The sequence below is a fragment of the Pezoporus flaviventris genome, unplaced genomic scaffold, assembly GCF_033815535.1.
Source record: "Pezoporus flaviventris isolate CSIRO_AGI_PZ_B2104156 unplaced genomic scaffold, CSIRO_AGI_Pfla_v1 ptg000078l, whole genome shotgun sequence".
NCBI classification, from domain to species: domain Eukaryota; kingdom Metazoa; phylum Chordata; class Aves; order Psittaciformes; family Psittacidae; genus Pezoporus; species Pezoporus flaviventris.
The window spans coordinates 3,843,031-3,870,689 of NW_026892626.1; the positions used below are offsets into that span (position 1 = coordinate 3,843,031).

Sequence of the window (27,659 nt, forward strand, 5' to 3'; positions counted from 1 at the left end):
ATAGGAAGATAGAAAAACTTCACATTGTATATCTGTTTAAATCCTTTAAGAGCTGTTTGAAAATGCGCGTTGTTGAGATTGAGGTAGTATGTAAATATTTTGGTACATTTGTTTTCTATCATGTGTTACAGTAATCATGAGAATGACTTTCCTGAAGCACCCTGTTCTTTTTGCGCTTGTTTCCAGCCATTGCTAAAGTCACCAGGAGCAAGCCAGAGCTGTTTCTTAGGAGTAACTGCTCTCTTACACAGATTTTGTTCAGCTTACAACTCCTGTGATGGTGTACGTGCTGTGCAGAGTGTGATGAGGACTCTTGGGAAATTTTTGGGAGGAAATTGTACCGTGCAAGATACAGAACAACTCAGCAAGGTATCAGTCAGAAACATATGATACAGTACTTCACTTTCCTGTTCCCTTTATGACCTAGAACTTGTTTGATGAAAAAGACATTGAGTGGATTTCCCAAAAGCCATGAATGCAAGCTTTATAAATTAATATTCTTTGGTCAAATAGGCAAATAAAATTTTGTAAGCTAGCAAGTATAACCAGCAGCATGTGTGTTCTTCTGTATTTAAGTAAGGAAAAGTTTGGGTCTTGTGATGAAGGAAACTTCATACTGCTGATCAGCTATTCCTTTATTACCTCAAATTCATGTACAGTTACTGTTGGATGATATTGCTGGCCAGTAAGTTCTGCTGAGTTAGTGTTACTGAGGTAACATAGTCATGATACTGGGAGACTTTAACTGATATTTGCTGCTGAAGAAGTATCTTTGTATCTTCTGTCTGATGATCTGCTTAAAGAACCACTTCTTACTGTGATGCTTAGAAAACAGTGGCAGTGTACCAGATGGCTATGACAACATTACTGAATATGCAGAGCAGAAGAGGAGAGACTTCTGCCTGATGTCTCAAACCAGCTGTGAATGGGAGTTGTGAAAGGTTTTTTGGACATCTTAACTGTACTGGCTTTAGTGAAGTTGTAGTTGTTTCTATGGGACTGTCAGTACAAGGGAAATCAGCCACCATATCGCATTGGAAATCTCTGGGTTCTGAATGTTAATACAGAGCTTTTAATTAAAAATTCATTCATTGCCAGCAGTAGCATGTTTTCTGGCTTCTAAGACTGCACAAGGTTCCTGTGTGTTTAGCAAAGAAAACTATGGCATCTACTGACAAATCACTTTTTAAAACTGGTTATTGTGTTCAGAACTCCATATTGAATAACTAAAAGGTCAAAATGTCTGTGATCAAAAGGGACAAAGTATTAAAGTAATTGAAAAACTTTTACTGTACATCAAATCCATGACTTACGCTTTTCCATTGCAGTGAAGCTTTTTTTAAATGTTTTTTTTTTTTCCTCCAGGTCTAAGCCAGATTTTACTTACAAGTGCTACATGGCTTTAAAACGGCTGTCTGTATTCATATAAGTCTTGTCCTCACACTACAGCTGGAGAATAGCTGGTTCAATAGGGGCTTCAGTACTCCCCCCAAATGATCAGTGATCATTTTAAACAGAGAATTTGCACAGAAAATGTTAATGCAATAAAATCTCACGTACAGCTGACAGCATTTAAAGAACTTTTTATTCCAACTTGCTTTGTATTTACAGATGCAGCTGGTGTTAAAAGCCATTGGAAACGCAGGCCTGGCAGCAGCTTCACTAGCTCCTGCTCTGAGCTTGTGTGCTTCCCTGAAAAGCAATCCAGTCGACATTCGTTTAGCTGCTATCCAGGCCTTCAGGCGCATTCCTTGTTCTGGCAGGGTAAGTGATTTATTGCCAGCAGGTGACTGATGGCTTCCTGGCACTGCCCTAGAGTTTTGACTTTCTGGAATACTTACAAAACATTCAAGCAAACAAGGAACAGTTCAAGCAAACAAGGAACAGTCATAAACATGTCTTCCAGCAGAGTTCCTCTGCTTTTGGAGAGGTTGGTAGGACCACCCTGGTGAATGGTCGTATAATATGCTTTACTATAGTTGAGGTAACACATCCAGTGACTGAGATAATGTTCATGACTTCTTAAGAAGTTACTTCAGTTGTCTGGGTTATGGCTGAAAACCCACAGTACTTGATTTTTCCTGTAGTCTGTTCCACTGTATCCTCTGAAATGCTAAGTGTCAATGTGAGAAGCTTGTGATTGGCAATACACTTATAGTTGGTGTATTTTGTTAATGGTCTCATGGAAGAAACCACAAAACTTTGGGTTTTTTTTGTGTTTTCTTCTATTAAATGCAAATCCAGGAGTGTTAGCCTGGGAAAGTTGGCAGTCCTGCTCCAGAAGAACAAGAGATTCTACATGGAATTTACTTGGAGAAGCATTTTCTATGGCTTTTTAAAATTTAATCACAGCATGGACTGGTGTAACCTGCTTGTTCTGTAGTTATGAAGCTCAATGTTGCTTCTGGGACCTGTTAAATTATGAAGTCTATATGTTGTCATATACCCCATCATTGTCTAGCAAATGAACTGCTAAACTGACACAGTGTGGGAGAACAGGGAGTGTTAAATGTTACTAACACCAGTCACCAATGTCTTGATTCCTGGCAGTTCACAAAACAACTTGTATTTGTTGATACCAGGGAAGTAATAAACAGAACAAATTCGTAACAGTCCTACCCTTTGAGACCAGAAGTAATCTAATAGCCTGGTGACAAAAATGTAGCCATTGTTGTCTTTATTAGCTGTGGTACATGTGTTAAATACAATAGAGCAGATCTCTCCTGCGGTCTATAAAACCATCATTAACAGTAGTGCTAATGAGTGAGCCTCTGTATTGCATAGTCCTGTATATATTATACAGTTATTATATATTATAAAATATTATAAATTGGTGTATTATAAATTAGGGATAGGATTCAGGTCATAATGACACTGTTCTGAAGATTTGTAGGTAAGGTAGTATAGAGAATACGTATGCACATTTGTATATATGTTATTTTGAATTACTTTTTCAGGTATAAAGCAGTAACTATGTGTTGCAAAAAGAAAACCCACCTGTACTTGAATGTGCATACATGGGGTGTTTTAGGAGAGTAAATCATAATTTTTTTTTTTTTTTTGTTATCTTTCTCTCTTAGGATACTGTATTAGTTCGGCTGTATCAAGAAACCAGTGAAGATGTGGAAATAAGGATTGCTGCCTATTATATAGCAATGAATTGTCCACATGGAGAGTTATTTAAACAAGTACAAAAGACTTTGCTGAAAGAAACATCCAGTCAAGGTTAGCCAAAGGGCTACTGAAGTCTTGCACATTCCTAAAGGATACTTTAATGTATCATTTACTTTACAGGTGTAATGGAACCAATCTATATGAATATTTAAACAAATTATATAAATTATATCAATTTTATATTTTTTATATAATATTTTTATTTTTTACTTTGCAGATTGTTTGCAAAAGATTGTATGATTGCCGCAGTTTGTTTTGCAATCTTGATACTGTTATTTTAACAATAGTCAGTAAGGAGTGACACTTCATAGAATTAGTTCCCTCTAGTGGCAACATTGAATTCGCTGAGAACTCTTGACAAATAGATGTATGGAATGTCTTTGATGTTTAGTGCATTGGAAATACAAATGAGTAACTGCAAATTACATTTGTTTGAGAAAGAAGCAAGTAGCAGAAAAGAATATTGCAAGCTGCAGATATAAAGTAAGCTATTTCTAATTTAGAATAGAATCATAGAATAGTTAGGGTTGGAAAGGACCTTAAGATCATCTAGTTCCAACCCCCCTGCCGTGGGCAGGGACGCCTTACGCTAAATCATATCACCCAAGGCCTCGTCTTGAACACTGCCAAGGATGGAGCATTCACAACCTCCCTGGGCAACCCATTCCAGTGCCTCACCACCCTCACAGGAAAGAATTTCCTTCTTATATCCAATCTAAACTTCCCCTGTTTAAGTTTTAACCCGTTACCCCTTGTCCTGTCACTACAGTCTCTAATGAAGAGTCCCTCTCCAGCATCCCTATATAGGCCCCCTTCAAGGTACTGGAAGCCTGCTATGAGGTCTCCATGCAGCCTTCTCTTCTCCAGGCTGAACAGCCCCAACTTTCTCAGCCTGTCTTCATACGTGAGGTGCTCCAGCCCCCTGATCACCCTCGTGGCCCTTCTCTGGACTTGTTCCAGCAGTTCCATGTCCTTTTTACGTTGAGGACACCAGAACTGCACACAATACTCTAGGTGAGGTCTCACAAGAGCAGAGTAGAGGGGCAGGATCACCTCCTTCGACCTGCTGGCCACGCTCCTTTTGATGCAGCCCAGGATACGGCTGGCTTTCTGGGCTGTGAGCGCACACTGAAGCTGGCTCCTGTTCATTTTCTCATCAGCCAACACCCCCAAGTCCTTTTCTGCAGGGCTGCTCTGAATCTCTTCTCTGCCCAACCTGTAGCTGTGCCTGGGATTGCTCCAATCCAGGTGTAGGACCTTGCACTTGTCATGGTTAAACTTCATGAGGTTGGCATCAGCCCACCTCAGAAGTGTGTCAAGGTCCCTCTGGATGTCGTGTGGGACAGTGTCGAACGCTTTACACAAGTCCAGGTAGATGACATCAAATGCTCTACCCCTGTCCATCAGTTCTGTAGCCCCATCATAGAAGGCCACCAAATTGGTCAGGCAGGATTTCCCCTTAGTGAAGCCATGCTGGCTGTCACCAAGGACCTTGTTGATTTTCATGTGCCTTAGCATGCCTTCCAGGAGAATCTGCTCCAAGATTTTGCCAGGCACAGAGGTGAGACTGACTGGTCTGTAATTCCCTGGGTCATCCATTTTCCCCTTCTTGAAAATGGGGGTTATATTTCCCTTTTTCCAGTCATCGGGAACTTCACCTGACTGCCATGATTTCTCAAATATGATGGCCAGCGGCTTCGCAACTTCATTTGCCAGCTCCTTCAGGACCCATGGATGGATCTCATCAGGACCCATGGACTTGTGCACGTTCAGATTTTTAAGATGGTCTCGAACCAGATCCTTTCCTACAGTGCGCGCAAGGTCTTCATTCTCACAGTCCCTGCATCTGCCTTCCAAGACTTGGGTGGTTTGGTCAGAGCCTTTGCCAGTGAAGACCGAGGCAAAGAAGTCATTCAGAACCTCAGGCTTCTCCAAATTCTGTGTAGCCAGTTCTCCTGAGAGCTTCCAGAGGGGGCCTACATTCTCCCTAGTCTGTTTCTTATTTGCTATGTACCTGTAGAATCCCTTCCTGTTATCTTTAATACCTCTAGCTAAGTTTAATTCTAACTGGGCTTTAGCTTTCCTAACCTGGTCCCTAGCTTCCCAGACAACATCCCTGTACTCTTCCCGTGCCACCTGTCCTTGCTTCCACTTATTATAAGCCTCTTTTTTCAATTGAATTTTCCTCAGGAGCTCCTTATCCATCCAAGGAGGTCTCCTGGCCCTCCTGCTGCACTTCCTTCTCATTGCTCTTTTGCAGTTATTTTACATCAATTTTGATGTCATTTTAATATTGAGCACAGTATTTTAAAAATAGCATGAGACAAAAACTGAGTAGATCTGACGACTGCAAAGGAAGGCCTGTTGATTTTCATTTAGATTATTTCAGACATCTAGGAACTTTCAGGCTTCCTGCTGTTAGCATCAAGGCTAAGTGGGAGGTGCTTTGTCACTGAGCTAGAATCGGTTCTTTGGGTCAATTGAGAGTCCTCTAAGGATCACAGTTGGAGAACTGTGGATCTAATGGCAAACAAATAGCATCAAAAACCTGTTTGTAACACAGGGAAAAAGTAAAACTTGGGTACTAGCACATGCTGTGTTAGGAATGTTGTGAAAAGGACTTTTAGGAGTGTTAATCATGTATCCAAATGTATGATAGCTGGCCAACAGTCTAGCAGTCATATGGGGAAAAGGTTAGCGTGAGTATAATGTCTTGATAGTTTCTTCTGAGTTATGCTTCCTGCTTCTGTGGTTCCATGATCAATTATTGTTTTACCTAAATTATTGTTTACTGAACCGGGAACTGAAGCTGAGTAGAAAATCTTCTATACTATGCATAAAAATATATTTTATGAGGTAGCTTACCCAAAGGAGAAGCTGTTTGGGCTGGTACAAAATGAAACTGTACGTTCTGTAAGAGCACAGAATCCTATCAGCTCTTCATTACCAGAGCACACAGAGTTTTAAGATGATCCCATTATTTGGATGAAGCAGGGATTTTTTTTCTAAATGGTTTTGCCACATTCAACAAAGAATACCTCTACACTAATTCTTTGCTTTTAAATCTGTCAGGAAGGAGCAAACATGAAAGGGGTATATATAAGGTTGGTTGCAGGCAGGTGAAAGCAGGCTCTGTCTGTACTTTACATCTGGATCATAGCCAGCTCTGAACTTGAAGCAGTGTATCCTATCTGTTTTATCAGAAGTTATATCCAGGCAGGTGTATTCTGCAATGATTGAGTTCAGGCCCAGCATTTTGTTCACGTGATGATGTGTCTAGTGGTTGAGAGTTGACTTGTTCAACTGTGTTTAGAGTTCAGACAGAGACAGATTGCATCATCCTTCAAAATACTGTCAAGGTCTACCATCAGTGACCCTTCTGCCCATGGCTCCATGCAGAAAAAACGAATTGTCTGATTTATGAAGGAGCTCTGCAAGTCCATCCAAAAGGTTTTATGTTTTAAACAATTTAATGCAGTGCTTCTGAATTTCATTCTTTTCCTTCCTTTGACTTTGGTTGATGAAACACCTAAATAATTCATGTAATAGGCTTTTGATTAGCAAGTGCTTTGAAGGCATAGAGCACATACTAGTTTTTAGTTGCCACATTCAGAAAAAGCAATATGAAAAAAAGAAGTATTGTGAAAAATGTAGTTCTGTCAGTGTTCAGGGTCGTACATTGCACTAGCACTGGAGCCTAATGTCTCTTATATCTGCAGGAGAAAAAAGTGCCTCTGTTTAAGAACCAGACTCCATAACACATGGAATCTGTTTGCCCCCCACCATGCAGCACATATATGGCTAGACCATGAATCAGTATAGTGTCATGCAGAAATACTAATTTTGAATCCCAGCTGTTTAACTGTATGAGCTTTTTTTTTTACTGTTGTACATTGCACAGCATAGAAAGATTCTTTGTATAGGAGTGGTGAGTTTGCTGTATGTGAAGAAACTTGCCAGTTTTCCCTTACAAGTTCACCAGTGTCATTGCCAGTGTTTGTGCAGGGTGTCTGGTTAGTAGCCATCCCTGTATTTAAAGTTGCTCAATGCTTGCCTTTAAAGGGCTTTGTTTATTCCTGCTTATAGTTTTTAAGGTTAGTGTTTTTGTATTTTAAGGTTTTCAAACGCTTGCAGTCAATCCCAGACTTAAATACTTTTTTTAATGTTTCAGTATGCTGGGTCAGTGATTTTTTCAAGAACAAAATGAGTGATTCTGCCAAAGTTGAAGTTTAAAACCATCTTCTAAATAATTCTGTTGCATCTGTTCTTTGAAGAAGGAGCAGGAACAGACCAATATTATTTGAGCTGCACAGCTTGGTCCTTCATGTCTGTATTAGAGTTGTATCTCTTTTTTCCAACATTCCTTTGAGTTTAGTATAGAAGATCCTTTGCAAACAGTGAGTCAGTAGGTTAACCTTACCTTCTTGCCTGCTTAGGTTAGCTGAGAAGCATAAATGAAACTGGGCAGTGAATGGCCTCTCACATGCCATATTGGACAGAATGAGACAGTATTTCAATAAGTTGACCATGGTAAAGAGAGGTGTGTCAGACTGATTTGAATGGTGCTGAAGATGAATGAATTCTGTTGTGGCCAGGGGAATGGTTTAGGATTAATTTTTCTATAAATAAATAAAAAGGTTCCCTGTATCAGTTCTTAAAACTGTTTTCGTTTTTCTCTAATTTAAAATGCTTTTCTTTGTTTGATTTAAGTGGGCTCCTTTGTTTGGAGTCATCTCTCTCAGCTCCTGGAGACAGATGACCCATTGAAGGAGCACCTTCGAGATTCTATTCCTGATGAAATCCTGAGCAGAGATTTTGATCGGGAGACATGGAAATACTCCTCATATTCTGATGCCACATTCCACTCCGGTAATGCTTTGTAGCATATGGATTGTTAAAACCTCGCATGGTTTCTGGTCCTTTACATCTTGTTCCAGAGAATTTTCTTTTTTTATGGCTTAATAGTACCCAACGTAGGCTGATTCTGATCTGACCTTAATTGAAATATATCCAGTGTAATTCCAGCAAGCCAGATACCATGCAGCTTGCCTTTAGTGAGAGAGAGAGTAAGAAGCAGTGAACTTTTTAGATTATTTTTGTGAATATCAACTTTGACTCCTTCCTTAGTGAGCTTCCTTTGCCGCAACAGGGGATTGGGATGTATTTTTTCTTCTGATTTATGCTGTTTCCTTGGTATATGAAATGATACAGACTAAGTCCTTCCAGTCTTGCTATCTGTTCCTCATTTGCTTTTAGCAAAAATGCTAGATAATGTTTTTCAGAGTAATGTTTTGATTTTCTGTCTCTCTCTTCCAATGCAATTGTGTAATACACATACAGTAAATGCTCTTTTAGTGTTTGCCAAACAATAGACTTTCAGTAATGTCCATTAAAGTCTTTATTATACTAAAAAGTTAAACCACTTCACCTGTTGACTTAATGTTTTATTCACCATCTTCTTAATGAGCAGAGTCGCAGTTTGCCAAAGAATGATGAGATTTGCAAAGTATATGAGAATAGATGATCTCCAAATGACAGGCATCTGATATTTTCTGTTGCAGCTGGTGCAGGTGCAAATATGGAAGCATCAGTGGTCTTTTCTCCTGCATCTTTTCTACCACGATCAGTCATGACAAATTTGACTGTTCACCTTATGGGGCAGGCTGTAAATCTGCTGGAGGCAAGTTTATGGATTTTTGGTTTGGTTTTGGTTTTAGTCTCCCTCCTCAAGGGATACTTGGTGTATTAAAGTAAAAAGAAAAAATTTCCTTTTACAGTGGGAAAATAGTTCTGTTACCAGTATTACAGTTTCTGTTTTACCACTTACAGTGGAAGATGGATTGGTTTGGGTACACTATCAAAGGAACAAAATAATTTTTCAGCATCATATACCCTGAATTTATGTGTTAGTGATACTATTTTAGACAAACTTCCAAACAGATCTTATTTCAGGAGCATTGAAAGGGTATGTTACTGTTTTCCAACCAAAATACTGTTTGTAACATGTGAAAATAGCAGTAGCTCAAACTTGTATGACAAATCTTCCTTTGTACAAAAACCTAAAGGTTGCATCTGGTTATATTTTGTTAATTTTTTGCCTGTAGTACTGGATGTAGCTTATGCATATCACTGTCAGGCTTTTCACTGCCATGTACTTTCCCCTAGATTGGTGTACGATTAGAGAATGCTGAAGCTCTCGTGCAGAAGACCTTTGGGCAGAAATCTGCTACTTTCAGTGACTACTTTTTTGCAAACACTAATAAAAGAAACCACAAATCAGAAAATCCAGTGAAAACAACAGGAAAAGTCAAGCAGAGGAAGCTGACTTTGAAGCAGTATGGCTCCACTGATCATCTTGTGACCAAGTCTGGCAAGCCAAAGTTGAGGAAAGCTAACCCGAATTGTCCTAGTAGAAAGTACAGTAAGATGAGTGAGATAGTCAAAAAGGTACTGACACTTGGAAAAATTAATGATTTTCCCCAATTAAACTTAGGGCCCCATCTAGGATTGGACAGCTGTTCTGTGCTACTGACTGTTGTGCATAAAGTGTATGTAACCTGTTGCATAGAACTTAAACCCTACAGATCAACAAAGAGTCAGATCTTAAGTTTTTTGAGATTTATTGTCTCAAAACAATGACTCTCATGCAGGGGAATGTGTTGCCTGTACTTTGAGTTTCCTCTTGTTGTTTTGAGCTCTGATTCTCTTTATACTGATGTGCTTTCATCTGTTGACTTCTGTAGCACTATAAACAGCTGCTGATATTAAGTTCTTGAGTCATGCTGTTTGCAGTCTGACTTCTCAGTTTGATGTCAGATGTCACATTGAGCCTTTGTGAATTTGTTTGGAGAAAGTTATGTTTTATGTATGTAACAGGAAAGCTTTGGGAATTGACTTCAGTTGTTGATATATTACCTGGAAAACTTGGGGACCATGATTTATTTAGTCTTAAAACATCTCTCTTCTTGGGACTCTGGGAGTTTCTTACTACTGTGTAAGCTCATGTTCATGTTTTGTTGCTCTTTTATTGGTTCATAAAAAGGGAAAATGTAAACTTTTTTACTTCTTAGCAGTTTATTTAGCAATTATGGCATCCATAATGCTGTATTATTTGAAATTGTGTTTTTCAAAGCCTCATCTGGTTTTGAGTATATATTGCAATACTTCTTTTGCTCATTCACCTTAGGGCTAGACTTTACCTGTGTTCACAGTGAAAGTCAGCTTGTGCAGTATGGAGGTGAAGTTTAGCTGGGAAGAACAGGTACTAATCTAGGGTCTTAAGTGGTCTTGAAATATTTATAAAAGGGAGCCTGATGACTGTTTAGTAAGAGCATAACCTGCACTGAGGAATTGTTTATTATGTCTTTGAAAGGAAATTAATATAAACATCATTCTCTTCCTGATTTATTTCTTCATGACATGTCAGTTTACTGAGACAAGGATGGGAAAGGAGGCACTGAAATGTGAGCTAAGCGTGAAAATCTTTGGAAATGAACTTAGCTTCTGGAATTGTGAAGATTTAAGAAAAAAAAGGGAACATTATTCTTTAAATCTGGCTGCGTTGGCTGTCAAACTTCTGAAGGTAATATGAACCTTTCTTCTATTGAAAGTAAATGCCTTGAGAAACTACTTTCTTACAGATATGTAAAAGATACAAAATATTAGTTACTGTTTCCCTAAATTGAACTCTAAAAGACACTAGTATATATTTGTCTTAAACATTGTTGTTTAGATAATGTTTATACAATACATTAGGCAAGAGCTTGTTCTGTTGTTCTTACTTCTCATTCAAATCCTTCTCATTCAAATAATTTTTTCTTTAACTGGGTTAGGACTAATGTCTAACTCATGCCCTGACCAGATGCAAGCTTTGGGCTGCTTTCTACCTTATTTCCCAAATCAGCTCAATTAAAAACCCACTTTCACAGCAAGCAAATGCAGTGGAGAGTTATATGTGGAAAAATGCTTGAATGCTGACTTTACTATGCAAAGTAAAATTCTGACATTTGTTAGTTTGGGTTTTTTCACTGTAGGGGCAAGAGGTCCAGTTTAATAAAAGGATGAGTTTGGCCACTGAAGAATTGCAATTCCCAGCAATTTCAGGCTTTCCTGTTCAGCTGGCAGTCAATGCTTCAGCAGCAGTGAACATAAAAATCAAAGGGAATGCGGATTTCAAACAACAGTCAAATTTCTTTCTAAGTGGGTATATCAAGCCAAGGTAATAACTGCTTCAAATATGCCACTTTCACATATTCCTGATGTCTGTCAAGTAGCAGTTCCTGATGTGAAAGTTTTGTGTGAATGTTTGTGGTGATTGACTAGGAGATTCCTGAAGTACTCAAGCAGTCGTCAGCATTATGTTATGGAATTGCTGCTATACTATAAGGACAACAGTGGTTTCTTATCCTGCCTGTTTGATTTTGAACTCTATTGCTGTGCTTTTCCAGTACTGTTTTGAGCTGACCGTTCCTCATTATCTCTAAATCAGATTCCTAAATGCGTGCATGCAGATGATGTTTTGAATGTTTCACCTGTTCCAGGGATAACATTTTGGATTTTTCTCAGGATCAGACATGTAGTTACAGGTTATCTACAACCAATGGGTGATTTAACCCTTGCCTTTCTATTTTAGTTTTTTATACATACTGAATACATTTGCTAAACTTCACTAGGTGCTGTATAGACAGAAATAAACTTACACCATGATATAGACAGAGATAAAGTTGCACTCAGTCTGCATCACTTTCCCTTTCCTGATATTTCATGCTGAATCCCTTAGGAGATACAGTAAAACTATACTTTAAGTCACGTTAGAAGGTGTATATTTGTGTACCTACAATTTTTTCAGTTGTTTCCTGAAACAAAATAGTCATGATTTTAATGTTAGAATATACTGTGTTACAGCATCAAGTGCTTTGTATTTATAGAGGAGAATGAACAACCTATGGTTTAAATTAAGTGCTTTAAAAAGAAACTGCTTTTCATAGAATAACATGTATCTGAATCTTTTAACAGTGCATTTGTCCAGCTTTCTGCTCAAATGGGAACTGTGGGGATTCTGGGACAAGCTGGCCTAAACTGGGTAATAGGAATGAGGACATCTTCTAGTCTTGATGGGGGAATCCAGGTGAAAAAAGGGCAAGAGCTCAAAGTTTTTTTGAACACTCCAGAAGAATCTATGGAGATAATGAATTTCAGGTGAGATTAAGCAAGGACATCTTAGTAACTGTGATAACTTCCTTGAATCAGAATGTAACTGGCAGGCTCATTAGTAGAGTGGAAATATATTTTGTCAGAAAACAAACTGTTTCAGTCTGACTTACAGTCCAGAAGAAAAGGGAAAATTATTCTGTGCATTTTACATTGTTTTACCATAAAACGTACTTTTGAATCAGAGCCTGATAATAAAAGATGTAAATGAAGTTTTCATACTCCCCTGTTTTTTCCTACCTAATATCAGTGCTGTTTCTGGAACTTTTAGTGTCCAAAGAATCTAGTTTAGTGTATTAAAGTTGTGGAGGAAAAGCTGATGGTATTTAGTGAAAATGGGTGCAGAACGATATTTAGCAAGACACTGGAGTTATTTGGAGTATAGTGCTAGCAAGGTATGCTCATAACCTTCTGGTGAATTTTTAGTTAGGTTATTTAATATGAAATATTAATATTTAATATTACAATATTTACATTATGAAACACCACCTCAACAGCTGTCAGATGTTAAGCAGATTAATTGCGTTAATGCAAGTGAGGCTTTTGGGCTTATTTTTTTTTCTGCTGGCTTTCTCTTTTCTTTGAACTCTTAGATTTGATAGAAGTCCAGGTAGAAGGCACATATTGTAAATGATATGTCAACTACATGCCTTTTAGACATGACAACAGATGAATGAAGTATTTATAGTATGTGGATTGTCATTCCTTAATTTTGGACATTGTGGTACCATAGGATACGCAGCTCAGAAAAGAGCTAAAATGCTCTAGACTTCACATTTTAACCATCCATTCCCTTAGGAGTCTGGGAAATTACTAACGTAGTTCTGTTTCTGTCAGCCAGGATGGATAACAGGCCAAAGTGAAAGTCCAAGTAATTACAGACCGGTATTGTGTATTATTTGAACAAAAGACTGACTGTAGAGTCTATGAGATGCTGCATTAACTCTCTTGCTCCCATCAAGTGCAGACACCATGATTCTTGTATGAGCAGTTTAGTGATGTTCTGGAAGAACTTCGAGACTAAGACAAAACTAATGTCCATACATAGCCTAAGGTGGGATGGGGTGGGGGAAGGGAATAAAGTCTAGAAGCCAGGAAGTGAGTGGAGTTGCAATAAAATGACCATACAAATTGCACAAAACAGAGAAATCTAATTTTGGCTGTGAAGAACTGCGGAGGAATCTCAAGGTAGTGACAGATTGAACATGGAAAATTGTGGGTAAAAATCAGTGCTAATTACTAGAAATGTAGACTGATCTTAGCAGAACTTTATCTTTCTTGTTTTCCCATTTGGGAGAAGGGGGCATATAACTGAGAATTTTGTTTAAATATTGCAGAAACTTTAGCATAATTGTTTTAAGGTGACTGACTGAAATTCTTGGTTGTAGCTCTAAGCTATACTTCAAAATGGTGGATGAGATGGAAGGTACAGATGTTTTCCAGCACCACACAGAAACCAGATCTTGCACTAGAGAGGAAGGTGAGTCTAGATAGATAGATACTATGTTTGTCTTAGAAAGCTTTATCATTCTGAAATATTCATAACAGATCATTTTGTTTAGTAAAAGTTCTTGTTTGCATACTAATTCTAATGTCTTCAGTGCAAAGTTCGTTTGCATGTTTTCTTTGTTGTTCTAACTGAATGGTCAACTGTTGTCTTCCACCAGTGTCTAAGATTATTGGCTGGCAGCTGTGTTCTGAAATGTCGTATCCTGCCGCAGCCAGTGGTTTGGTTTTCCCTCTTACTGGACCTTTGAGAGTGGCTGTCACATTAATTAAGCAAGACAGAGGCCTGCAGCAGTACATTGTGGAAGCTGCATATAACTATATTGCTCAGGTACCATTATGGCATGCTTTACTTTGGTTTAGTTTATTATGCTGATGAAAGAATGATGTATCTCAGTACCACATACTCAGCTTAACTGGCTTTCAGGGTCTACATTGTTATTATTTCTATTCCCATTATAGTGGGAAAATATATATGAAATCACACATGTGAATACATATATGTGTGTGTATTTCCATATACAAACCTGCACACATGAGTATTAAGCCATTTTGTTAGGTGAGAGTGATAGTGCTGGAATTAGAGACCAGGATTTCTGACTTGGTGCCCAGTACTAGACAACCTGGCCTCACTTCAATGACTTGTTTCTGTTTGTGACAAAAAACCCTCAAACCCCAAATTGTTTGTTTACATTAAGCACATTATTCAAAAGCAGAAGTTAGGCTCCAGTAAGTCCACTCCAGAAGGCTGTCAGTTTCTTAACATGTTTAGGCAAGCCTGGGGAAGGAATGGCTTTCAGCTTCTTCAGAGGACAATAAGAATTCATGGCTTTTTCTAAAATGATAGTATAGGTATTTAAGATGGGTGGTGGGTGGTGTCTCACCTTCTGTCAGAGACCAAGTATGCCGCTGAGCTTAAGCTACGTCTTTTTACTGGGAGATAATTTGGGCTTTGGTTATATTTGATCACTGCTCGATATCTGTAAGACAGCAAGATAACAGCAATAAGCAGAGTAAGTTTTCCTTTGTGGTGTTGTTTTCCTGACTATCTCTAATAAAAGCAGGAAAGGGAACAGGTATTTTCCCCTGCCAGAGAATCTGATGTCTGTAGGCAGGGCAAGCTGCAAATTGACAGCTAAGGCAGCCACTGCAGGGTCATGGCACTGTGCACGATATCCCGCTGCTGACGCCAGAATGTAAGGGCTTAAGGCAACTCTGCCAACCTGTAGTCACTTAGGCCTGAGTGATAACAGCTTGAATTTGTAACTGGAAGGGTGATCTGATTTTCCATTTGGCAGGATTCAGCACAATTTCAAGAGAAGGTGGGTATGCTGTGAAATGAAAGGTGTTTAGGTAAGATTTTCTGAGACAAGCACTGGACAGGGAATGGAAAAAACAGATTTTTTGGGGGGGGAAATTTTGAAAAGCAGATAGGTGAAAAATTGTAGCAGTGAAGGTGGCTGTGATCATATCATGTAACTCAGTGTGATATATTGGTTTGTGAATGCTTTGCCAATTGCAAATGCAGTTATCCTTTTTTCCTTCCAGGAGAATTCATGGATCCCAAATGAAGCTGTCCTTCACCTGTTCATTGGGACTCCAAAGTCAGACTTGAAAAGGGATGTTGGCATTGACCTAAATTTTAGTGTCCCACAGAAGCAATTCAGAATCCAATTTATGCAACCTAAGAAAAAAATTGCGATTGATGGTAGGTTTTTCAGCTGAGAACCAGATCATCAGTTAATGTCAGTTAGAACTTCATTAGAATTAGAAGAGAAATGCCAATATGTTTCAATCAATAATCTGGTGCTAAAACTACATTACTGTGTAATAGCCAGTCAGTTTACTGCTTTAGGAAATGCCCCATTCCCAGTGGTATTTGCATCTTGGTTAAGACTATTCTGCGCAGTCAGAGGTTCAGTGCCTGGCTCAGAAGCTCAGGTTAAAGAGGAAAGCTGATACTAGTATAGATGAAGTTAAGGCTAAGGAGCACAGTGGATTGTTCTGTAAATTTTTACATAAGCAGAACTGGCTTTACTATTGCTGAATTTTAGTTTACTGTATACTGTTAGTTATGGTATGAAATTACTTGCTGCCAAATCAATTAAGTACTGACCATGATATTTTTATGCATTATAATAAAAACCATTTCAATCACAGTGTAACATAGAACAAAAGCAAATACATTGATGAAATATAAACTAATAAATATGTGGTAATGGTATGACAACATAATTACATCTTTCAACTTCCCTGACGTGCTGGTCAAATGCTATTTTGGTTTGATTTATTCTACCATATCACATAGTTAGAATTTGTCCTTACAGATTTTTTTTTTTTTTTTTTTTTTTTACCTTGGTTATTTTCAAATGGATTGCATGGAGGATTTACCTTTATGGTGCAAAGCTTTGCGTGCAGTGTTCCAAGCTTATGACACTTCAGCACAGGCCTAAATGAAGTGTATAAATCCGTTCGAGAGCTCAGCTGTTTTGTTGGAGACAGCTTCTTTGCCTCTTTTCAATTGGTGTCCTCAAAATATCCTTTCAAAACAAAATATGTACTCTGAGGACATTTTTGCAAACTATTCCTAACTTTTTCCTTTGCTCTGATATTTGTTTTCACTCTGTAAACGTATTGTTCACAACCATGGCAGCTATCATCTTGGGTGCAGTTTTATGAAGCATCATTGAACAGTACATGTCCAGAAAAAGTAAACACTTCTATTTTTCTCCAAGGGAGAATTGAGTTTTCTAGAAGTTCACGAGTTGGACACCTGGAGCTGATAGTAGATGATCAAGATGTATATTACATTAAGGTACGTTATCAAGTCATGAACTCTCGTACTAGGATGAATAGTGAGATGAAAGCACAGAAAAGAAAGGCAATGAAAACTACACATACTGAAAAATAGTTCTGCCAGCAGTCCATCAGAGAAATGACCAGTTCTCTTTATTACATATTTTTGAGATACACTCAGTGCTAAATTGTGTTTCAAAAGCTTTTAAGGCATGGCTTCTACAAGTAATCTAAAGCAATTTTTTCACATTCAGATGTACTCAAAGCTCTTGGGTTGCTTCCAGTGTTACATCAGTAGAGAAGATCACATTGGTCTCATTATGTGCGTATGGAGCACACAGTTTTTCAGAGCCATGTTCTGACCATGCATAAAGACACTCTGAGTAAGCCTAGGCCCATTTCTTCACGTGTGTGGACTCTACAATTGTAGGAATCTCTAAGATACTATTGTTTATATCACAGGAAGTTATTTTCTTTTTAAAGCACTGGGTAGTAAGCATGAGAATTACAGTATTTGAACTCTGAAATTAAAAAGCAAATAAAAATGCAGGTGGGAGTTTGTCACTGAAACTCTACTGACATTTTTGTTTCTATTCCAGGACTTGAACAATTTTTTCATTATGCAGTTGATACCCATAGCAGGATGCCATGTCTTATGAGGGCCTCCTAAGCCAGTCAGTTTCAAACACTGCATTTTCCTACAGTGAACACACAAGCAAAGATTTTTTGGATGTTTCTCATTAACCCAAACACTAGTTAGCATTTCAGATTGTTTGCATCTAGTCCAACTTAAATCTAGTTACCTCTGTGAGACTGCCAGTATTTTCAGTAACACCATATTACTTTTTGGCCCAGTATCGTAATATGCTTGATGACTTCAGTCACTACTGAAGCCAGCAAAAAGTGAAGTAAATAGCATCTCACACCACTGTGATTTTTGTGTAACTGGAAAAACACATCCATCCTTCCTCCCCATTATTTACCTACAATAAGTTCTGTGGTTTGGGAGGTAGAAGAGGGGGTTGTTGAGTGTATAGAAAAAACCTCTCTTTTCTTCCTCCTCTCATTCCTGAAATGCCCAAGTGTATACTGTTGTTTTCTCAAATCAGTTTGTACTGTTGAGTGGCTTGGGTTTTGGTTTTGTTTTTTTATTTGTTTGTTTATTGTAGGGAATGACAGATTTGCAGATGCTGGGTGGAGAGCAGAGATACGTGACCCAGCTGGAGGTAAAGCTGATAAAGGAAAGCAGTCCTATCATTCTGTCAGGAAACATCACTAAACAACTTGGCAAGAAGATAACTTTTTCAGTATCCCTGAATAATTTATTGAAGGATGCTGCATTTCTTTCAGGTTAGAGGACAATAAGTATTTGCCATATAAATGTAAGTTCTGGAGCTCTTATATATTATGTTTGCCTGGTTTTGGACATGCATTTCTAAAACTCCTTTCAAATCGGTAAGACTGCCTTTTAAGATTACTATCTTTCATAAATTTGTACGAATACGTATTTCAGGATAATAGGAATTGTAAAACACCTTGTTGTTTAAGTCTTTTTTTAATATCTGTGGAAGAGGGTAGAGGAAATAAGATGTAAGTAATTCCACCTAACAAAAAATGCCAAAACAATAACGGGTCTTAAAATATTTTCTCATTTTCACTTTTGTTAGTACAAAACTGCAGAGACATACATGTAGCTAAATGTCTCTTAAACCTGTTCTAAAAATCTTTAATTTTTTTTTCTCACAAATACACTAAGAGGAAAATGAAAGTATCAGAAAGAGGGCTTTACTGTTTGTATGATGTAATTTTTTTTTAAAGGTAAATTAATACAGTGGAATAAACCAATAATTTAATGTAAGGCTCTCATTTTTTCCATAGTATTTCTTACTCTAGTCTCCATGTGGCAAAGACATTGAGATGTCATAGGATTATGCAATGTTTCCAAGTAAAACTAGCTTTTAAGGAATTCAAAATGTCAGTTTGGTTTATGCGAGATTAACTTTAGGTGAAATTTTCATCTTTAGCTTTCACATGGATTGCCAGTCTGATCTGGTCTGATTTTAAACTCTTCTAGACCTAGAATGCACCAATTCTGTTACAAAACCACAACCTTGCTCTGACCTGTGTAGAAGGAAATATGCACATGTCCATTTATTAGGTCTTAATTAATTAAAAGATCAGTCTGTTAGATTTTATTTCCTTTTAGAAGCAGCTTTGACTGCATTCATTTCACTAAACTTTAAGCAGTAGCTGAGAAATATGGTTTACAGGCTGTGTACGTAGTCAGAGGAAGACACTGGACATTCAGCTCTGTCTTTTTGTTTACTACACAAGGAGTACAGCATGGATTAGACAGGGTGAGACTGAATGCATTCGTTTTTTCGCACTGCAGCATTACTTTTCTGGTTAAAGTTAACTCTGTGTTCTACCACTGCGTAATCACTTCTACTCCTTTTGTAGTGTTTCTGGAGAAGAAGGTTGATGATAAGCTGAGACAATACTCATTGGAAGGGGAGACTTACCTTCCAGGTGTCGTTGGAGTTCATGTCATCAGTCTTCTCAAGCAAACTGAAGGCTTGTGGTCTCATGGTTTGAGGATGAAATATGGACTCCTAGGTACAGTGAAAAAGAGGGAAAGTAAAAGCATTCTGTTTGTCTCATTTTTCTGCAAGTTATTTGGCTGCATGATTGGGACACTCTTAACAGGAAAGATTTCACTTGATTTTTAAACTGTGATTTGAGGACTAGGGTGAGATTCTCTTTTCACGTGGATAAACTTTACTCTTTGATTCTGCATATAAAAAAGAGAATTAATTTTCTAATGTGCTTTTCACAAGCATGTCCAATACTTGGCTTTTTTAATGGGAATTGCTCCTAGTTAATTTGTGTTCTCAAGTGTTAATACAAAATGAATTGTTGCATACATACACAAAAAAATGAGGGACTCTTTGTAGGAAAGAGTGGGCTGTGCCCTCCAGGCTGCAGTGTATGAACTGTGCATTAATTTTATTGGGCAAAGCAGGTGAATATCAGTGTACTTATATCAAGGTATTGAATACTTATAGTAGCTAGTCATGATAAACATTGTAGGGTAGTTGTATGTGTAAAGTATGTTGCACATTCTTTATATATATCTTATATATATATATATCTTGCACATATAGCAATATAAGTAGTAAAGCTTTCTTAGACCTACACCAGTATGAGCCCATAATTTTGCAGAAAATGACATGCTGATCAGAGTTTTTTATACACACAAACAGAAACATACCTGAACACATACAACAGTATTGGATGATCTATAGCTATACAAGTATGAATTTGCATACTTAGATCCTAAGCCATATATATGCAAACCCAGTTTGGTATCTCTTCTGCCTGATGTGGTCAGCAAGTGATCCCTTGTAGAAGTAATCCTACTCATTGGTTAAGTTTAGTTATTAATAAGTTCAGGTGTTAAGAAACAGTGTTTTGACAACAACACTGTAGTAAAATGTGTCTAGATCTTGAGCAGTTAGTGGAAGTAATTCTTGAGCTGAACTTCATTTTAATGCAGTTATGCCATTATTGGTACCAAACTGCGCAAACTTTGGTCAGCACCTTTAGACTGCCGGACCTTTTACATGAATTAAATATCTACTTGTCTTATACTTTTTACTCTAATAATGTTTTCATTTTCATGGGTGTAAATCACTTATTTAGCAAATACAAAGTAACTGTTCTTAAATGCAGATTCATTAAATGTGTGCTTTCCTTTGGATTCATAAGGTAAATCAATGAAAAGATACCTGTAAAAATTGACACATCTCACTTTAATGTTTTTGAAAAAACAGAAACCTTGAAGCCAGAACTAGATATATGCAATTAACATTTTGAAAGTTTACTTTTGATTTATTTAAATAGGTAACTTTGTGGTTTAACTTGAACAGGAGAGGCAAAGAATGTTCATCATGAATGCAGTGTGCGGCAAAAGGTGAAAGTGGAGACAGGTGCACATGGCGTGTACGAACTTGATATTGGGCATGAATTTCACTGTATGCAGACTCCAACCTATAATCACAAGGTAGAGATACTGACTGAAGCACTTAGTACTTGTGTGCCAAGTATCCTGGTGTAACTCACATAGAGGGGCTTAAACAGGGCAATGCCCAAGATGCCTTTTTTGGATCAGTCTTTTTCTACTCATCGTGTTTCTCTTTGCTGTCTACGTAGACAAAGATAGCCAGTCCAGTAACTTGCTGCTAATTTATGCAGTCCATTACAGCTGTAAGTGGCGGAACTCTCCAGTGATGTTAATGTATTAATTTGCAATTAATGCAGAATGTGTGAAAAATTTAAGTTTCTGATTTATCTTGTTTCTACCCTTGTAACTAAAAGTGAGTTTGCTTATTCTTCAGAAGCTATATGTCTGGCAAATAAGACATTTAGACATGTTCTGTATTAATTTTCTTGTTCAGATTTGTGTGCATTCTCACAAATTTCAGCGTGTGCATCCCTTTCATGCAGAAAAGCAGATATGTTTAAAGTTTCATCCTTTACAGACGGCACAAAGGTTAATTTAAAGGCAAATCACCATGAAAACTGGGTATTTACTTCAGAACAGAGAGCTGGCTGAAGAATAAGCTTCTGAATTAAAGGGAAATTTTGTATCCTTTCAGATTTGCTTTTGGTCCAAATTGGACTGAAGCCAGGAAGTGTTAGGGTTTCCCATAAGGAGGATCTTGCCAGGCTTTGCAGCTGCCCAGTGAATCCTTGTGGGCCAGTCCATCCAGTACCTGAGTCCAGTTGCCTTAGCTTTTGAGAAAATCAGTTTGACTGGAAGCCCATAGTCTGGGGCTTTGTACACTGAATTTCTTTCTTCTGATGGAATATGATTTCTCTTTGGAAAGTTTGCAACCCTTTCTGCTTTAGTCTTGCTTGCTACTTGGAACTATTTCTACACACACTTAACAGCAGTCAATAAAAGAGCCTGGTTTACAGGAAGAAGGTGTTTTTTTGTTCTTTAGGTTAACCTGAAACATGAAACAAGTGCATCTTGGCTTTCCTCCCAGATGGAAATTAGCTATGGGAAACACTGGAATCAAATAAACAACAGGAAGAAACTGCTGATTAGCCAAGCATTTAAGAACAGTTCCAGTTCATCTCTAGTCAACTATTTCATGGAGGTAATCATGTATTGAAGAGTAAGACCTTCACTTCAAATGTTTAGCAGACAAAGTAAGAGAAAATTTGGGATAAATTTATTTATTAAGACTTTTGTGTTATGTATTAATAAGTCAGATATCCAAATCTGCTAAGTTTGAATTAGGTACAATCTTAACCGAGGCTTGTAGAGATCTCTGACGTTTGAAATGAGCAAGAGAAAGCTGGTAGATGGATTTTTCAAGTACTAAAAGCGTTTGGGTGTAATGTGGTCTAAAGTTTTTGTAGGCTTTGTAGAGATTTGTGAAGGTTGCTTTTCTCACACAATGTGGAAGGAAAGTACAGGTTATAGTAACTCTGAATATTACAGCATTTAGCTGGAAGTTTGTATGGACCTGGGTTTTGTCGCTTTTTTTTTGGGTTTTTAATAAGTTGATTTCTATTCTGGATCAGTAAAAAGTTTTCCCATGTAGTAAGGTATAATTAAAAACCTCAGAGAGTTTATGCCTTCTTTTGGAGGCACATTCTGTGAGCTACAAAAAGAAAATAATTATTTATATTGGCATGCCCTCTTATCTTTTGTTTTATTTGTAAAAAGTTCTTACAGATGTTCTTACAGACGTTCCAAAAATTTCTGTGGTATTAGAAGTTGCAGGTCTTCTCTGTTATTTTCTTAGATTAGGTAATAGTTTTCTGAATCATTATTCTCTTTCTATATGGAGTACTTGTAAGCATAGAATTTATCTGTGATTCCAGCATAGACCTAGATTTTGGTTTGTTCTTTTCCAACAAAGTAAATTATCTAAAAATTAATGGGAATTTTCCTTTTTGAATCCCAAGTAGGTGTAACAAATGCATATTAAAGAAACTCCTATCTGTAATTGCTCAGCATTCATGAAAAGCTGTAAAGTGAATGGCAAATGTGCAGAGCAGAGATGCTACTCATGACATTTCTGCTACTCTGTGTGTGTGTGTTAGCTTAGACAGCCCTGAAGATAGAATCCTGCTTTTATTTAAATGTGCTTAACTTGTTTTCCAGTTTACCATGCAAGTCCTGGAGAAACAGGTGAATTATAGAACCCAGCTCCAGCACTCGCATGCCTCTCAGGTTTATTTGCAGAGCAGCACCAACTTTGAGGTGCAGTACAATGATCACGTGCCATTTGTGGCTGGGCTGCAGTGGAAAGATGCATCCAGAAATGGCCTGAAGAAGTGGGAAGGTGAAGTACCACAAACCATTTCAAGTCTGTGATTAGAAAAGCGAGCACTGAAAGTTGCTGCTGGGATTTTGTGAGCAAGTTTTGTGTGGGTGTAACAGTCATAGAAATAATGGTTGGAAGAGACAAACCCTGGAAGCTATCAAGACCAGCCTCTTGCTCCATCATGACTGTTCCTAGTATTAGATCGCATCTCCTGTGGGTTTGCCTAGCAGAGGTTTTGGAACCTCCAACTTTCCACAGCCTAGCTGGCTAGCCTCTTTCAGCAAGAGCCTTAGCCTCTCAAAATGCAGTTTGTAGCCATTGTCCATTGCTGCCTCTTTCAAAGAGTTTGTGTTCCTCATCTTTGCCATTTACTTTTAAGTTAGCTGTAGGCAGCTACAGATTCCCCTGGTCTTTTGGCAGACTAAACAAGTCTGCTCCCTCTCTTCTTGTCACAGGTCTTGTTTAGCCCCTTTCCCATCAGAGCAGCCTTCTGCTGTAGCTTCTCTGGTTTCTCACCATCTGCCTTGATCTGGGTGCTCCCAAACCAGATCAGTGCTGCAGACATAACCTCTCCTATGCTGTGCAGAGTGGGCTGTCTGATAGCTGTACTCCTAATGTAGACCAGTCATGTCCTGTAGCTTTTGAGTGAGATACCTGACCAAGAAGGAACCATGTTTTAAAAAAATTCTTTACTGTCAAAACATGGAACCAGCATTGACTCCATTATCTGAAAAACACTGCATCACATAAAGCCAAATGACAAAAAAAATATTTCTTATTGAATTTCATTTCACATTTCTTCACATGGCAGTTAAAAAGCTTATGCCCAAAGATACAGGAAAGCCCTAAAAAATATGCATACAGAAACATCTTACTGAACTTAATGCATCATGAAATCTTGTTCAAAATGTATGTATTGCAGGATTGAATTTCAGTGTTTGCCCATGTCAGAACAGTTTTGATTAAGGCCATTGTAATTGTGCAAATAACGGTTACAGACTTACAGTTCAGGTAAAGATTTCACATTTTGTTGCAGATCATGCAGTAGAACCTGTTCCTGGTGCCAGTTAGAGACTGGAATTCACAAATTTCCATTTATTAACAAACCTCTCTATGTGCTACACTATGAGGCATGTTATGCTAGTGAAGGACATACATTTCATTATATACCATCCAGGAAGAGAATAGGTTGAGAGGAGCATTTTATCCTTATTTCTAAACCCCAGTGTCTTACCAGCTTTGTTGCAGAGTTAGAATCCAGGAAGCCTGAAATCTCACTTTTCTGCCAGCTTTAATATGTGTTCCTTCCAGGTCTATTAAATATAGACACCCCATGGCTATATCTGCATGCAGCTCACAAACTACATCAGCCTCAGCATTCTGCTTATTTGTTGACTATGGAGCTGACAACTGGAAAATCTCTCTCCATTAAGAATCTTGTAGTGGAACTATTATATAAAGATCAAGGCAATGAAAAGGAAGGGAAAATTCACATTTACACACCAGCTACCACATACCTACAGGTAAAGAACATGATGCTTCCTATAGTATATGGCTTTTATGATAGAGCTTTGTGACAGGTACCAGCCAGAATTGTCATCATGCTAAACTAACGCTTGTTTGGCATGCTGTGTGAAGTAGCTTGTTTGAGAAACTCATGCATTATGTGCCATCTCATAAGAAAGGATCTTGAAATGTTTATGGTCATCTGTTCTCTGTGCTTGAATTATGAGCAGCTTACTCTGGGGCAGATAAATCGGCACAGCCAGGGTCTTTTTATTAGCTTTGAAAAAAACCCTGAGGAGAAGGACTTGGAGGCAGCTCTGAGAGTCTGAGCCTAGAAACTGTGACCCCAGAGCATGAGCAGCAGGACAAGGGAGGGGATTCTCCCCTCTACTGGGCTCTGGGGAGACCCCCCTGCAGTCCTGCATCCAGCTCTGGTGCAGCAACACAAGAGGCATGTGGACCTGTTGGAGTGAGACCAGAGGAGGCCACATAGGTGCTGCAAGGGCTGGAGCACCTCTGCTCTGGAGACAGGCTGTCTTATTCAGCCTGGAGAAAAGAAGGCTCTGGGGAGACCTTAGAGCAGCTTCAAGCGCTTTAAGGGGCCAACAAGAAAGCTGGAGAGGGGCTTTGGATAAGGACATGTAGTGGCAGGACAAGGGGGGGGTGACTTTACACTGTCAGAGGGGAGATTGAAATGGTAACTTAGGCAGAAGTTCTTCCCTGTGAGGGTGGTGAGGCCCTGGCACAGAGAACCTGTGGCTTCCCCATCCCTGGTAGTGTTTCAAGGCAGGTTGGACAGGTCTTGGAGCATCTTGATCTAGTGGAAGGTGTCCCTGCCCATGGCAGGGGGTTGGACCTAGATGAGCTACAAGGTTCCTTCCAACCTAAACCAGTCTGTGATTCTAAGCTTCCTCCTAATTTATTTTAGACTGTTCTATGCAACTGAGGTTTAAAACTGATTTCGTCACACTTGCTGTGCATTAAGCAATATGATAAACCTGTCACTATGCAAAGTGTAGAGTTGTCTTGAAGAAATTTCTTACGTGCTTCTGTATAAATGACATGAGAGCTTGGAATTTTTGCTTTTCTTTTAGAATCCACTGCAATCATCTAAATCTTTCACTTAGGTTTATGTTTAAGGTGTTCCTTTATTCTGAGCTGCAGCTTTTCCTCTTGTATCACCGCTGGTTCATACACAGTGTGAAGGATTGTGAGAAACATTTTTGAATGAGAAAAAAATGCTTATCAACTGTTTTCTTTTAAACTATTTAGATTTTCCTTTCTCCTTTGCTTAGAGGGGAGAAAATAAACTTTGAGGTCTTTATGGCAGTTCAGAGTATTTTGGTAATTGAAGAGCTGCACTCTAACAGTTCTTGTAATCATCATTGCCAAGAAAATGCATTAATTTCACTTCTGTGCTTTGCTGCTTTCTGTCTTAACTCAGCCAGACTAATGTGTTTGCCTTTGTTTTTCAGGCATCAACATTTAATCATCTTGGGAGGAATGTTCTGCATAGCTATAGTGAAATGGTATCTCTGTGGAATCAGCTTGTGAAGAATGAGATTCATTTGGAGAATAATGAGCGAGCCAAGTTTCTCTGCTTTAAGATAGAGAGTCCAAAACAGGAATTTAACTTCACAGCCAGCTATCAGAATTTGGCAGTGGTAAGACAGAAATACAAATGCAATTTCTTTGACTCAGCACTGTGTTTTTCAGGAGATGTTATTGCTGGTGTTGAAACTTAAACACTTCTAGTGTTGTTTCTGTTTCTCCCTGTTTTAGCAATCTGCTGTGTAAAACTAGGTTCAAAAAGAAAAGGGACAGACACTTGTGTATTTTTAAGTTCTCACCTGTTTGGGAGGCCAACTACAGACAGAAAGGGAGGAGAGGACAACAAGAGACCACATTGCTAGATAGTGATATATAGATGCGGTTACTTAACGTTGATGCAGATGCGTGGCAGGTGTGGAAAATTCTATTGTCTTGGAGGATCAAAATATCTTGCCTGCTAGTAAACATAGCACCAGCCTTGGTTTATATGCAGTTTAAGCCTTTACATCCTCTCCAATCTTAAAATCATTTTTTCTTGCTTGATGTCTGCAGCACAGGAAGGATAATCAGCAATTTGTTCTTCAAAGAGATAGTTTGATCAGTTACTTTGGTGAGTTCCTTGCAGGACATATTAAAACAAAAAGCGTTTTTCAAGTCGTAAGGTTCCATGCTTTGCAAATCCAATTATTTTTTGTATGTAAATGTACTAGTACCACAGCTAGAGCTTGCGCATACTGGAGGTAGGTTGCACTTAAGTGATACATTATAGGGCATTTGTCTTTTGCTGAAGTCAGTTTTCTATGTACTCTAATTCTGTATAAATGCAGATCAGCATTTAAACTGAAGCAGAAAGGGGTTGATCTGTGAACTGATAGCCTTGCTGCAGTTGAACAACGTGGCTTGTATATTGATGTTCCTGAGTATGAATGAATTAAATCTGATGCAATTATCCTTTCTTCTTTTGGTTTTATGATATGAGTGCAGCCTAAGAAGACAAACTTCTCAGTAAAGACTGTATGGAGAGATTATAAAAGGCTGCCTGTTGTGCTACAGTTTGAAGGCCAAATAGAAGAGCTGAAGAAGGAGAAGATGCTCTATCAAAAACGTGGAACATTCTATTTCAGGTTCAGTAGTTGAATTATTTTTATCTCTGAAGATTGTTTTGGCCTAAATTTTATGCCCTTGGGAAATGTCCTGGGTTTTACAAAGTGGAAATGCCACATACACAAAGCCTGTGCTTCCTCCCATCTGTCTGTCAAGGCTTGCTTGAGCACAGGGACTTCATGGGCTAGTTGCTTGCATCCATTATAATAAATGCTTGGAGCAATGTAGAGATATCCCAGCCGCTCCAGCCAATGAGCCGGCTTCAGTTGGAGCTCGGCTCAGATGCCTCTATACAAATGCCCGTAGCATGGGGAACAGACAAGAGGAATTAAGAGATGTGTGCACGTCTATGGGGTTATGATATAATAGGCATCACAGAAACATGGTGGGATGGCTCCTATGACTGGAGTGTTGGAACGGAAGGTTACAGGCTCTTTAGAAAAGACAGGCCCAGCAGGCGGGGAAGGG

The 27,659-nt window shown here is 38.5% G+C and overlaps 1 protein-coding gene across 1 annotated transcript in view; it reads left to right on the plus strand.

Annotated features, from left to right (window-relative positions):
• Positions 1–27,659, plus strand: part of LOC133279990 (uncharacterized) — a 94,003-nt gene that overhangs the window by 16,787 nt on the left and 49,557 nt on the right. The window contains exons 10-30 of the mRNA XM_061474274.1: positions 187–369; positions 1,612–1,764; positions 3,081–3,225; positions 7,885–8,043; positions 8,736–8,854; positions 9,340–9,621; positions 10,601–10,756; positions 11,208–11,392; positions 12,190–12,372; positions 13,773–13,864; positions 14,052–14,221; positions 15,439–15,598; positions 16,626–16,705; positions 17,856–18,036; positions 19,147–19,302; positions 20,616–20,749; positions 21,693–21,851; positions 22,868–23,048; positions 24,342–24,553; positions 26,012–26,200; positions 27,072–27,211. Of these exons, the coding sequence (XP_061330258.1) occupies positions 187–369; positions 1,612–1,764; positions 3,081–3,225; positions 7,885–8,043; positions 8,736–8,854; positions 9,340–9,621; positions 10,601–10,756; positions 11,208–11,392; positions 12,190–12,372; positions 13,773–13,864; positions 14,052–14,221; positions 15,439–15,598; positions 16,626–16,705; positions 17,856–18,036; positions 19,147–19,302; positions 20,616–20,749; positions 21,693–21,851; positions 22,868–23,048; positions 24,342–24,553; positions 26,012–26,200; positions 27,072–27,211 (3,419 nt within the window). The remainder of the gene's footprint in view (positions 1–186; positions 370–1,611; positions 1,765–3,080; positions 3,226–7,884; positions 8,044–8,735; positions 8,855–9,339; positions 9,622–10,600; positions 10,757–11,207; positions 11,393–12,189; positions 12,373–13,772; positions 13,865–14,051; positions 14,222–15,438; positions 15,599–16,625; positions 16,706–17,855; positions 18,037–19,146; positions 19,303–20,615; positions 20,750–21,692; positions 21,852–22,867; positions 23,049–24,341; positions 24,554–26,011; positions 26,201–27,071; positions 27,212–27,659) is intronic.